The sequence below is a fragment of the Fusarium falciforme genome, chromosome 3 (assembly GCF_026873545.1).
Source record: "Fusarium falciforme chromosome 3, complete sequence".
NCBI classification, from domain to species: domain Eukaryota; kingdom Fungi; phylum Ascomycota; class Sordariomycetes; order Hypocreales; family Nectriaceae; genus Fusarium; species Fusarium falciforme.
The window spans coordinates 1,988,030-2,001,669 of NC_070546.1; the positions used below are offsets into that span (position 1 = coordinate 1,988,030).

Here is a 13,640-nt window from a genome sequence, read left to right on the forward strand (position 1 = left end):
TAAAGTCGGAACTGGTGAAATAGCCAGACAACATGGTTCTATTGGGAAGTTGCCGGCAGTTTCAGTAATGTCAACTGCTGGGTTGCATAACTAAATAAGGATAGCCTAGCAACTCCAATAGCTTTAATAAAAAACACAATTCCAAGAGACCACACAAAGTTGCTTGATTCAGTAGCCGTAGGTTGATACGGTGTTCGTTTCTGATTGGTCAAGAGCCCCTGTCCCGGCTCAAAAGGGCAACCGGTATCTGACTCACTACGAGAATGGTAATTGCTGTTTTTAGACTACAAACTCCAAAATAATAGGACGCCATCGTTGTTGGGTCTCTAGGGATATCCAAGGGGCAAAACAAAAGATGTAACACAACCTCAATCAAGGAGACAGTTAAACCACAGGTTCAATTTGCCGTGCCGCGGCGGTCTATTCTTGTCTATCCTAGAGGAACCAGTCTAATTCTCTAGGTGTGCTATTTTTGTATGTCTTAATCATCCATGTATCCATCCCATCTGGATCAGTATCCAAGCCTGTCCCAGTCGTAACCCATTTATAGTTCATGTCTCTCTTTAAAAGGTGGTTCCGTTACCGGGGAGAGGAGTGGGAGTGGGGACAACGGCAGGGGCGGTAGGGGCGGTAGGGACTACTCATTGTCAGCAAGGCATTCCCCAACCTTCACATCTATTGAGTTACTTACAGGAAGTTTCCTGAACACCTCTGCTGGCGGTAGGGAAAGGGGGCTCCTGGCCCTGAACTCGGGCACCCCGGTTGGGGTTCCAGGGACGAGTGTTGTTAAAGGATGGAGGCATGAAGCCAGAGACCTGAGGGGGTGGGCCTGTGAAGTATGTCAGAGTCTACGGGTTGCAGATTCCTAGTGATGGGACTACTCACTCTGGATAGGAGCAGGCAGAGCAGACACGAGGGAAGCCGAAGCGGCGACAAGGAAGGCGACAACACCGGTGGTCTTCATGTTGACGGTCGTAGAGTTGAAGGAATGTAAAGGGTATGTGACGAGGTAGAGATTGACACAACAAAGAGATATGGTCTTTGTAGCGAAGGAGACCAGCTCAGGGAAATCAAAGTCAAGAGAGAGATTGGGTCACAGACCAGAAAGAATGTTTAGTGAAGAAAGAATGTACCGACACAGACGCAAAAGACAAGACACTCGAGGAGAAAGCAGCGACCGTCCTATATACCCGTCTCTCAACCCCCTAGCACGCAACACCTCGTCTCTTATCAGAAGGGAGAAACTGAAGAACCCACATGGAAAAGCTTAGCCCCATGCACTGTCATCAAGAAAAGTTCCCTTATCCACCGCGTTCCTGGCGCTGGTGTCCTTGTCGTCGGTAGAGGTCGCCCTTGATTGGCGTGGACGCGTCGAGTTGATGAAACATGGGACAAGGTTTTTGGGTAAAAGTCCCGGGGTGGATCAACAGGAGAAAAAGCTTGTTATTCTGGTCCAGGCTCTTCTTGTTTCTTCGGAGCTTGGGCCTAGATGGGTTGGTGAAGTTGACGAACTGGTTGTTGGTTCGCACACCATCTTTAATCTTGACATGAAGATCCATTATCTCTATTAATTTCACCTTGTTTCTTTTCATTCTTCAATGTGTTCCTCAGTTGAAGCCTGGGATCTTCCGTGTTGCTCTAGTTTCCAACACAGTTAAACACTTACTGTCCAATCTGACATCCAACCACCGTCAACCCTCGGTTCCATAAAAGGAGAAGGAAACACGCAATACAGGCAAAAAAAACAAGGCACCTAAAAAATAGCCCTAACACGAGTCAACCCGTAGACCAGCCACACCGGTGACATGGCGCCGCGGTTCCTTGACAGCTGCCGTTTCAAAACTTCTCCACCGTGGCGCCGATCCAGACAAGATAAACCAGAATTCGTCAGCCGATCAGGGCGACCTACTGAAGATGGAAACCCGAGGGTGTGTGTGCGGCTCTGGGTTCCTGGCACATGCAAGGTACGCGAAAGTGTAGATCTCCGAGGTGTGCCTGGTCCATTCGATCCGTGTCGTTCCATCATGGGTGGCCTATCATGGATAAGACCTAGCACCGTGGCATGTGTTTGGCTGAGTATGGATGCTGGGATCATGATCCAATGATACGAGGGACGTCGTATTCACGTCCATAGCTTGATAATGATTCCTCACTTGCCCAAGTAACCGATGAATCTCGGACTAGCCGTCGTCATAGCTGATGAGATAGATATCCCATCCCTGCTTTCTATGGGCAATGCATGTCTATATAATGTTTTTTTTATTCCTTCCTTCTAAGCAGCTCAGGTATCATGATGCATTCTTTTTCCAAAAACAAGCATCCTGCTCCCACGGGGTATCCGTCAGTCTCTGCCTCTGTTCCATCATCACCAGCTCATGAGCCCCCTCGCTCGGTCAAAGCCGCCCCGCAGCTGGCTCTCGGGCTTGACCACCTTGCCTCGCAGCACTGTGTAGCGGATTAGATTCTCGCAGTCCTCGGGCTTGACTCGTGCTAGCCAGATGCCCTGCGAGGCACCGACGGTGCCGGCTTGTTCCTCTGAGCCATTTGTGTGGCCGTTCTTCTCGGCGCCGTTGGTGCCGTTGGTCTTCTGAGCCCCATTCGTGGTCCCGTTGGTCTCTCCCGGCGCCGTGTCGTCCAAGCCAAAGGCGTTTGGTCGACGATAGATCATGACGTTGGCAGAGTACTTGTGGCCTCCCACATGGCTGATGTAGTAGATTCCCACACCACCTGGCCTCTCATCATGCAGGTCCCGGTACAGACCCAGCGGCCTTAGCTGACGCTCAAATTCCTTCCTCAGAATCGGGGCGCTCTGTGCACACCGCGCATCTCGTGTCCGGTGACTGCACATGAGGATCACGGCGTTGTGCGGGCAGTCAGTCAAAGACAGGGCGGGAACCCCGGCGTCAGGGTCCGGGGAAGGGAGGGAAGCAGGTAGAGGCGTGGGGGAGAGGGGGGAAGTGCTTGTGGGCGCCTGGTTGATGATCTCGGTGATGAGTTGGGGGGCGTTAAGAGGGTGGGCATTGTGGATGAGCTTGAAAGCTGGGAGGAGGAGCAGAGTGGTGGGCTCCGAGTAGTCGTCGGTGTCGTGAGGAGTGGGCATGTTGGATGCCGAGAGCATGAGTTTCTGGGGGATGTTAGCGGTCATGAATGCTCAATAGACTCTCACTATGATAATAAGCCCATATGAGAGTTTACACAGTAGACACAATACTCACCCCGTTGGTAGGCGCACTCGCCTTCTCCACGGCCTGCATGACGCTCCCCTTCTCATCCGCTACATCCCTCACCCAATCCGTCTTGCCCGTACCCACGAGCAAATGCGTGCTCCACGCCTTGATCTGACCATACAGCACATCCTCAGTCTCGATCTTGAACCCCCTCGGATACCGCGCGGTGCAGCCGTCGCAGTCGTGCAGGCACTCCTCCCCGTCAACCTTGGGGTCCACCTTGACAAACAGCTCCGTGGCCGAGGGCGGCTGCGGCGCGCCTCCGCCCAGCACCGAGCTCACAAACGACTTGAGGGATAGGGCCATTCTTTGCTTTGCGGGCATGCGCGGGAGGGAAGAGGGTGGAGCGGCGGTGGTGGAGGAGGGAGGAAGGGAAGGGGAGGTCATCGTATATAATGTAATGGCCCGGTAAACGGTTCCGGTAGATATTTGGGCCGTCACTCAATTCGGTTCGGCACTGCCTACCTACCTGATCCACTGAAAAGATTCTGTGGGATCGGCTTTGGCTGGTGGGATATTTCTTCGTGTCTCTCAGGATTGGAAATGATAAACCTTGGCTGCAGCCCTAAAAGGAATCGCTACCCAAACTAATCAGATTGATAATCAGCGCAAAATACAATACGCTTCAAAAGATCATTCACCGTCAGTCAGGAATCAATCCAACCAAGCAGAAACTGGTCGCTTTATATGCTACTTTCCCCCCCATTCGAATAAGCCGCTATCTCCTACTCGCTGTATTGTTCGCCCCGGACTCTCCGCCTATCTCCGACCACCGAAAGGCCCTACCACATTATAGTACTTACGCACGTCATTACGTCGGCTCTGCGGTAGTTATCAGATCCTGTCTGGGTTTTCGGTTCGGTTTTCAAAGCGAGCGACTCGAGACCCCCTGCTCCTAATTTGTGGAGCTCTTCTATTCGACATTCTGGCCCGCTTGGCTGCTTTCCTCGCCCCATTCATCCTCACATTGCCAGCTAATGAGCTCCCTGTTGAAACGGCATTTGTCTCTGCTATGACAGATGCTTCATTGGGTAACCCCAGCATTTCCGAAATAACCTGGTCGGCATTGGTTACCTTTGTTTCTGTATCTGCCGTGTCACCTGCACCGCAAAGTCGTAGCATGTCTGCACTGTGGAGAGAAACCTGATAGTTTACTCCGACAGTTTGGTCCGTCCAAGTTATCACCGAGATCCGAACCTCCAACAGGAGTCGTTCAGCCAATGCGTGTCATGATACGGTATGATGTGGTATTCAACTCCGAAAATGACTTGACCATTTAAAAGCCAACGTGTCCCGACACAGGGATATCATCCAATGCAGAAACCCCATAGAAACCTGCTAGGAAATATGTCGTGTGAACCCAACTTCAATATACAACAAAATGCCCATCGCTGCCTTCATTTCACCCTCTAGCCTCCATCGCCACCCTTCTAATTCAATCCCCTAGGTGTTCTTCTTCCTTGCCTCGTCGTAGCCCTCCTCCTCGCTGTCCTCATCCTCCTCTTCTCCCTCCGTCTTCTCCTGATCTGTCTTGCGTCTTCGGACCTTCATAGCCTCTCGAATCTTGCGGCTTGCTTCATCAAACCCGCCAGCCGAGTCCAGAGTAGTGAATCCGCTGATAGGGAATCCACCAGATCCAAACCCGCCCCCACTGCTGCTCGACCGGGATCGGCTGCGCGCTCGGGATGGTGGTCTTGTCGAGAAGATGCCAACCGTGCCAATGTTGCTGAACGAATCATTGCGTGGCAGTGCTCGGCTTGATTGCGTCGTGCTTCGTCGCGACAGAGCTGGAGGTGTCTCAGCATCGAACCCAGTGCTCGACTGGTCACTGTCTCGTCGTCTACGCGAAGTTGGAGACGTTGAAGCGCCACCCTCGGTCTTGAACAGGTCAGGAACAAGGCGCACTTTATCAAAATCATCAAACATCTCAGGGCCAAGCGTGTTGATCACATCCGTCACCTGAGCGCTCAGTTCTGCTCGCCTGAGCCGCAGCTTGTGAATGTTATAGTTCGACGACGGATTCAGACACAGCATCAGCGGTCGCAGGGACTTGAAAATGTCCATGCCGACCTCGCCAAAGCGCAGGGATGCAAATGTGATGCCAACCATAAGGGGCCACACCATGAAGTAAACCAACCAGAAGGGCACCCAGTCAGGAACATGACCCCAGAGCCGATCCTGCCAGACCTTGAGCGACAGGATTATCGAGTAAATGTTGTAGAGCGTAGGTGCAAATCCCAGCGCTACCAGGATCTTCCACGTCGCCATGACATCTCGACCACGGATCTTGACCGTCGAACCTGCCAAAGCCGTCTTGGCTTTCTGTCGACTGATGATCTTGGTGGCCACAAAGACTGGCGAGAAGAGGAGCAGTCCAGGCAAGGTGCAGATAAAGAGAAACAAGAGCTTGATGGAGCGGTAGATAGACAGGAACACAACCTTGATGGTTGACATTTTGGCATACTGCACCTGATGATCCTTGAGGTTCAGGTAACGCAGCTGCGAGTTGTATTCCTTGACCGCTGCGGACAAAGAAGTGATTCGTTCATCATTCTTGTACCGCTCATAACCCATACACAGCCTTCGGTTGAGCTCAATCACCACAGGCAGTGGGAGCTTCTTGCCTGTGGGGTTGTAGAGTCGCCGAGCCGCCTGGATCATCATCAGGCTGTCGTAGTCTGGCGCCGAGACGGTCACCGAGTTGAGTGCCTGGTAAACCATGTCCAGAACCTGACCGATAGCCTCGCGGCGCTGGTTGTTACAGTACAGCTCAACAAGGTGACGGGGAATCTCAAAGGGAGCGCCAAACTCGACAACAGCGCGCGAACGGAACTTGTGCGCATGGAAATAGTTCATTCCCACAGGCACAATCTTGAGCCCACAATCGGGATCCTCGGCGAGAGTTCCCAGGGCCATGATAGCGACACCAGCCTTGAGAGGCAGAAGCTCAGTGCGATCATGACTACCTCCCTCTGGGAAGATCCCTACACAACCACCGTTGCGCAGACGCGAGAAGACAGCCTCGTAGACCTTGGTCTGGTCAATATGAGGTGCCAGCTTGTACTTAGTGCCCTGGTACCCTGGGGCGGGACCTTTCATTGCCTTGTTGGTAAAGTTGCCGTCTTTGTCAATGTCATCGCGGCCTGTGAGTTGTTCCAAGGCGAGCTTGCCCTTGAATGGTCGCTTCACGCGGATCTCCTCGGGCCCGAGGATCTGAGCGATATCGACACTGGCACCTGTTGTCTTCTTGCCAGGTGGAAGGAAGAGCATGCCCTGTATCTCACCCTCGCCCTCGCCGAACTTGGTACCGATACCACGAACTAGAGTCGGGTCGTTGATGGGATCGGGAAGGTAAACGGTGCCAGTGGCGGGCTTGGCGGCATCCTGAGCGCGACCAACAGGCACGGAACCGACCTGGCGCGAGCCCCAGCCGATGAAGCCGTGGACAGACTTTTGGGCGATGAGAAGAGACGCTCGACGATTGGCCTCGTAGCGGAGGGTTCGCTGAAGAATAATGGCATCGACGAACTGATTTGAGGCCAATGTCAGCAAAAATCTTCATCTTCCATGTCTGACCAAAGCTGCGCATCTCCCATCTCGGTGCTCTAGGCGCAAATCATGACAATTAACTGACCTGGTTCGCATGCGGCGCAGCAACAAACAGCACGGGGCCAGTCTGAGGAACGCGCCAGGCGCCTCGAGGCACGACCTCGCGGAAGAACATGTCCACGATGTTGCCGACGCTGTAGAGGAACATGTCATACTTCCAGTTCACCATGGGATAGAGCTCCTTCTGCGGGGTTGGATTTGTCGCGGACTGCGGCGCTGCCGCGTCCTTTGTCCCAGGCTTTGCAGACATGGTGGGCGAGCGAGGAGGAAGCCAGCGCTCGTCAAGATGCACAAGATTTCAGGGTGTATAGGTCGAGGCAACAGGTAATCGGTATAGACAAGAGGTTGAGGACGAACGGGCCGAAGGCCTGCTAATGAGGGGCGGTTGAGTACCAGGGACGGCCGATAAAGATGGCTATCAGAAGCGAGCGAGGCGTGGTCGGTGGCGGCGGCGTCGTTCGAGGGAGCAAGGTATAGAGCAAAGTAAGGACCGAGTATCGCCGACGAGTTTGATTCTGCCCGTGTCCTTCGGGTTCGGGTCTGGCGACGGGACAGAATGTGATGGGATGAGAATACAGAAATAGCTGGGGCTGGGGTTGGGGCCAGGGAGGGGAAGGCAAAAGACGAGGTGCCTGCCCAGGTGGGAAAGGTTGCTTCTGAAGCTGGGAAGCTACGACCAGGCCAAGGTGCTGGGCACGACGGGGAAGGTGCAGCTGCTTTCCCGTTGGACCTTTTGACAGGGAATGAATGATATTAGAGAAGAGAAAAGGCAAAGGGAAGTTTATGACACCTTCAAAGAAACGTGAAGCTGTAGACGTCTCCTATGTGATTTTTCCCTTATTTTCCCTCTTTTTTTCTTCCACTTGAATATTTTTTTTTTCCAACTGACCGGGATACATGCAGCTCGCTGTGGACATCCAGACAATGGGTGCTCCATCCGGGCCGGGGCCCATTACACGCCCGTTTCTTGTGTCTTAGCAAGGCTCCAACAAACAGAACACGCCGGCCCAGCAAGTTACAGCACGTCCCTCGGTGTCCAGAGTGAACTTCCGTGCCCGGCTATTGTGACATGCTCCCCTGCGAGCTGTGAACCGTCACCCCACTTTCATCGGAGATCCAGTACGGATCATCATAGATGGTCAACAGGCAGAGGCATCATGATGAGATCAAAGTCACCTATCAAGCTATCCATTACTAACAAATAGTGTACCTGGTAATATCATCAGAACAGACGAGACGACAACCAGTCGAGAACAATAGACTCGAGGCTCTTTTACCCATTCCTCACAGGCAAAATACCCCAGCAACATGGGATTACCTGTATCACAATTTCCCCCTACCCAACCGTTTTCCCCTCACTCAGACACCACAATCACAAGTTGATTCACACCACTATGGTCGCCATTTTTGTGGCTCGCTATGCTGTTTCAGTTCGACAGCCCGCTCACGTAACAGAGGATCCTCCCCCACCACACGCTCGTCATTGCAGCATGGATGAGAACCTCTACCTATCCGTGCGCTCATTCGTTCACATGCCAGGCGCTTCTGCGGGCTTGGTCTCTTGCGCCGCAGACCCTTTTGCATACCTACCGGAGCTAACGGGGACGAAAGAAAGCAAACAAACAACTCTCTCCCGTCAGGTGTGCCCATGGGGTCGGGTCATCGCGCACTTCCACTTGCCCTTCCCCAACAAAAAATACCCGCCAGTCGCTGTGGTTGAGAGTTGCGGCATGTGGTTCACTCTGAGAGGGGCATTCCGGGTCAAGTCCGTGAGCCGGCGTCTATCCGAGGACGAAGGGATCTCCGGATTGCGGCGCTGGGTTGGGTTTGTAGGCAGGCAAAAGACCCTTGCTTTGGCTCGTGACAAGCCGTTATCGTGCTTTATTCAGTCTTCATGTGTCATCTCAGTAAATTGGACCTCACTTCTTGGAAAGCGGATGTTCCTGGGCCTGATGTGAGAGAATATGTGTGGTAGAGTTGGCTTTGTTGTTCCAAACCTCAACAAAAGCAACGCTGCATGAACTATTGTCACTATTACAACCCATCTCTTCTATCTCGCGTTTCTGGATCGCCGATGTCATTGATTATCGCTTTCCCCGTCGCCTACCCTTCTTCTCAGGCACACTAGCACTTCCTCCCTCAAGTTCACCCTCCTCAATCTTGCCCTCATTCTCCAACTCCTTGAGCTTTTCCTGTCCAGAGATGAACATGCTCAGGTCGCGATTCATCTCCTTGAGGTCAGCATTCTCTGCTTTGAGCTCCTCTAGTTGCCGAGATATTGACTCGTGATCGGTATTAAGATGTTCGATCCGTTTCATGAGTCCTTCATTCAGTCGCTTCTCCTCCTGAACCGCCTTGCCAAAGTTGCGGGCAAGTGTTTCACTCTTGCTCGCCTTGTTGCGCTCACGAGCAAGCTCCTTTTCAAGTTCGGGAATAGTCTCCTTACTGAGAGTCGTGTACTTTTCATCCAGCAACGCGAGCTTCTCCATAGCTTGCGAGGCCCGCCTGGCCGCATCCTCAGCCGCTGCAGATGCCATTGAGGCTTTGTCGACGGCCTTGCTAATCATTTCTTCGTAATATGCCCGCTGTGATTCGAGTTGGCTGGTGATGAGGTGCGTATACTCCAACCCGATGCTGTCCAGTTTTGCTCGAGGCACCACATCTTCCTCCTCCAAGTGGCCAACTGATCGGTTTCTGCCTGGGAGTTCCACTACCTTGCCGTCTCCCTTATCGCGAATCAATCGATGCACCCACATGTCCCCAGCATAGTCCCAGACATGCTGTGTCTCCAGCTCAAGGGCGAAGCTATGAGCCGTCTCCTTCCAGTGATCTTTTGCATGACCGCCCTTGTATCGGCCGCAACCAACATACCCGCAGATCAGACATATCCACAAGTCATCTGCGCAGTCGCAGATACTGCAGAGATTAGATGCCCCAGATCCAAACGGCTGTGTGTAAGGATTTGATGGATCTGAGTCTGCATCGAGTGAAGTGTTAGTGAATCGACAGACTGGACACCCGGCTCCTTTCCAGTTCTGGAGACAGGTGCAGTGAAACACGTGAGAGCATGGTATCGTCATTAGTCCGTTTGTTTCGTCCATCCGTTCCAAGCACACAGGACAGGTAGGTAACTCGACCAAATTCGGTGTTGGGGGAGGGAAAGGCCGGAGACTGCTTGACATGCCGGCGGATGTTGATAGAGTTGATAGGCTGTTGCTAGGCTTCCTCCGAGTTGGCATCTCAAATGTAATGCTCTTTACGAACACAACATGACATATTTGGGGCTGTATCTGATCAGCGACCTGTGACTTAGAAACAGTCAAATAGCTTACCTCCATAGTGTTGAACACCTTGCCATCAAATTCCCGTCGCCATTGCTTGGCTCGACCGTTATCTCGAAACTTGAGCAAGACGAGATATCTATTCATCTTCGAAGTCATCACCATACGACAGTGGCTGATGTCGCTCCTCCACTTCTCACCCACGAACCCCATCAGGTCTCCGGGAGACATATAGGCAGGTACAGCAGGGATGCAGAGCGTGGTGTAGTCGATGTCTTTTGACTCTTCCGCACCATCCTCATGGTGCTCAGCCTCTCCCATCCCATGTGTTTCTTCCCCGTCTCGATAGAAGTGTACCACACCCCATCCAACTTCTGTGTTCTTCGTCTCGAGCGGAAGGAACTCGGCTTTTGTCGCTGTGCCTGCGCCTCCAAACGTAGGCCCTAGGGGCGGCGCCGCAGATGGCCCTGCTCGGCTGGTCTCCCCTGCCATGATATGTCCTAGTTGCAAGTCGACCGTCTCGATGCTCACGCGCCCAAATCGCCAGTCTTTAACTGCGTTCTGGGGTCTAATCGCTGCGCTGGAGTGGGGAGGCGGAAAGCTGTTTGTTCGTTCCAGCCACTGCCTCTCGGACACAATCTCGATCTTCCGCTCAGTCCCTTTAACCGGCGCGCGCGCTGCCGTACCACAATCGATGATGCCCGGAGTCGAAGAAGGTGAGCTTTGCTCTGTGAACGGAGATGGAGACGAGGATAGAGATTCGCGTCGGGGAGAGGAAAAGAGCGGTATTTGGTGGGATGTTCGTCGGTCCGGTCGAGGGTGAGATGGGAAATCATCAAAGATGCTGGCCTCTGGAGGTGGAAGCCAAATATCTTTGCGGTCTGCTGCGTTGACCACCCCGGCGATGACCGGATTAGGGGTCGGATAGAGCTCGAATTTGAGGTGATAGAAGTAAGACGGCATAGCCTGGCGATTTCGACCTCGTACCGGGTCTTATTGCGCAGTGCTGGTCGACCGATTACGAGTCGCTCAAACAAAAGGATGCTGGGGATGCCTAATGCGATATGAGTCAACGAGAGAAGAGGACAAAACGATCGCCTCAATTACTAAGGAGGCAAAAAGAGATGTGCGTGGTGGGATTCAAGTACGATGTCCTCGAGGATCATGATCTTGCCGCGTGGGACAGTGAGCAAGTCGCAAGTTGGAAAAACACAGCCTTTTCTAGAAGGTCAAAGATTGAGGCGCCCTTCATGAATGCAGGTTCAAACCTACCGGCCCCACTCATCATGAGTCCACTGGCTTCCGGTAAGTGAGGGGCATGACCCCGCTAAAGTGGTGTCAGCTGCATAATCGGAGGTCACTGAACAAGTCGTTACGACAGATATCACCATGAATCAATCAAGGCTTCTTGAGACCTCAAATGAGTCTATTGGCGCGTCGCAGGATTATTGCGCGCGCGTTGAATACTACGTACTAGGTGGATATGCTAGTCATTCCAGGCCGCAAATGCTTGCCTGGTCCCAAAGTTCATTCATTCCCTGAACGCCTCGTCATAAACCATCGCTACCCAGAAGGTCGCTTACTGACCGCCACGGAGACGGAGCACAAGGTGAAGGGTCGATTCCTTCTGAATGTTGTAGTCAGAGAGGGTGCGACCGTCTTCCAGCTGCTTACCAGCGAAGATAAGTCGCTGCTGGTCGGGGGGGATACCCTCCTTGTCCTGAATCTTGGACTTCACATTGTCAATGGTATCGCTGGACTCGACCTCCAGGGTGATGGTCTTTCCGGTGAGAGTCTTAACAAAGATCTGCATACCACCACGCAGACGAAGAACCAGGTGCAGAGTGGATTCCTTCTGAATGTTGTAGTCGCTGAGAGTTCGGCCGTCCTCGAGTTGCTTGCCAGCGAAGATAAGTCGCTGTTGGTCAGGAGGAATTCCTTCCTTATCCTGAATCTTCGACTTCACGTTATCGATGGTGTCGGACGATTCCACCTCAAGGGTGATGGTCTTTCCAGTGAGAGTCTTGACAAAGATTTGCATACCACCACGAAGGCGGAGAACGAGGTGGAGGGTGGACTCCTTCTGAATGTTGTAGTCGGCGAGGGTTCGGCCATCCTCAAGCTGCTTGCCAGCAAAGATCAGACGCTGCTGGTCCGGGGGGATGCCCTCCTTGTCCTGGATCTTCGACTTGACGTTGTCGATCGTGTCGGAAGACTCCACCTCGAGGGTGATGGTCTTACCAGTCAGGGTCTTGACGACTGCGGGATGTTAGTTTGAGCGATAGAGCGACGTTGATAAAGAAACTTACAAATCTGCATGCCACCACGGAGGCGGAGGACGAGATGGAGGGTGGACTCCTTCTGGATGTTGTAATCGGAAAGGGTGCGGCCATCCTCAAGCTGCTTGCCGGCGAAAATCAGGCGCTGCTGATCAGGAGGGATGCCCTCCTTGTCCTGAATCTTCGACTTGACGTTGTCGATGGTATCCGAGGACTCAACCTCGAGGGTGATGGTCTTGCCCGTCACTAGAGCATCATGGTCAGTATCATTGCGCTACCGAAGTGGCGGAGACGCGAGATGACTTACGAGTCTTGACGAAGATCTGCATGATGGCGGTGTTGTGCGGATGTCTTGGGAGGAAATGTAGTCGTTGGGATGATGTGGTATCGTGAAGATGAGTCGCAGGTCTCGTCTGCAAAGAAATCTGAGATGAGAGTGAGTGTTGGGGGAAGAAAGAAAATTAGAGTTGAGGAGAGGCGGTCGGGTTTATGTAGTAGAGAGGTGTGCCTGTTTGTTTGATAATCAAGCGGGCAACCGGCGGGCAGGGAAGGTGTGAGGGGGGCGCAGTTACCGGATTACGCCTACGAGTGACGAACAACAAGGCAGGCGAGAGTGCTCTGTTCTCTGTTCGGGGGGCGGATGATTCACTGAGGCCAATCAGGCTTCGCCAAGGGAAGGCTCCAGAAACTTGGAGCAGGCTGCAGGGCCCCACCTATCCGTTCTAGGTACTTCAGCTGCAAGCGAATGCAGGGTGAAACCAGAGGTAGCCGCTACTTTGTCCCTGGTATCTTATCGCCCGTGTGGGGCCTCCGACGCCGAAAGACTGATGTCAGAATAAAGGCATGAATCTGGCTTGTTCGAGGAAGCTCTGGAAGAGCCTTTGAAATGCACCTACAAAGCACAATAGCCGTAAAGAGAACAATCTGTTCACGACAATTGCCCAACCGAAAACGTGGGGGGAACTACTCGCCTATTGTGCCCGTCATGGATGGGTACAGTAGCACTCGTTGGCCGTCACCGTCTTATCCAGCCAGAGCCTGGAACCCGTGATTCACCATCACCCGACGCCAGCGGCCGGGCGCCGCAGTGGAGTGGCGGGGCCCAGACGGCGTCCCTGTCGCCACTTTACCCCGGGAAAGGCCAAAAGCAATGCATGGTTGAATGCTTCAACTGGCTGCCATTCGACAGCGAACTGCATCTGATGCTCGGCTGAGATGACAGCCGCTTCTGTACCAGATGATCA

At 53.1% G+C, this 13,640-nt stretch overlaps 4 protein-coding genes across 4 annotated transcripts; all 4 read right to left on the bottom strand.

The window, feature by feature from the left end:
• Positions 1–2,365: 2,365 nt before the first annotated feature.
• On the bottom strand, positions 2,366–3,614 carry NCS54_00394000 (Hypothetical protein; the record flags this gene model as incomplete). The annotated part of the gene is made up of 2 exons (XM_053149495.1): positions 2,366–3,124; positions 3,216–3,614. 2 exons carry the CDS (start codon positions 3,612–3,614, stop codon positions 2,366–2,368), a joined length of 1,158 nt encoding a protein of 385 aa, XP_053005470.1.
• A 1,056-nt stretch (positions 3,615–4,670) lies between these two features.
• NCS54_00394100 (PlsC domain-containing protein) lies at positions 4,671–7,086 on the bottom strand (the record flags this gene model as incomplete). Its single annotated transcript, XM_053149496.1, has 2 exons — positions 4,671–6,755; positions 6,862–7,086. The coding sequence occupies 2 exons, from the start codon at positions 7,084–7,086 to the stop codon at positions 4,671–4,673; spliced, it is 2,310 nt and encodes a 769-aa protein (XP_053005471.1).
• Positions 7,087–8,920: 1,834 nt separating this feature from the next.
• Positions 8,921–11,080, bottom strand: NCS54_00394200 (Hypothetical protein; the record flags this gene model as incomplete). Its single annotated transcript, XM_053149497.1, has 2 exons — positions 8,921–10,120; positions 10,169–11,080. 2 exons carry the CDS (start codon positions 11,078–11,080, stop codon positions 8,921–8,923), a joined length of 2,112 nt encoding a protein of 703 aa, XP_053005472.1.
• A 616-nt stretch (positions 11,081–11,696) lies between these two features.
• Positions 11,697–12,725, bottom strand: NCS54_00394300 (Hypothetical protein; the record flags this gene model as incomplete). The annotated part of the gene is made up of 3 exons (XM_053149498.1): positions 11,697–12,376; positions 12,427–12,642; positions 12,704–12,725. The coding sequence occupies 3 exons, from the start codon at positions 12,723–12,725 to the stop codon at positions 11,697–11,699; spliced, it is 918 nt and encodes a 305-aa protein (XP_053005473.1).
• Positions 12,726–13,640: the final 915 nt, after the last annotated feature.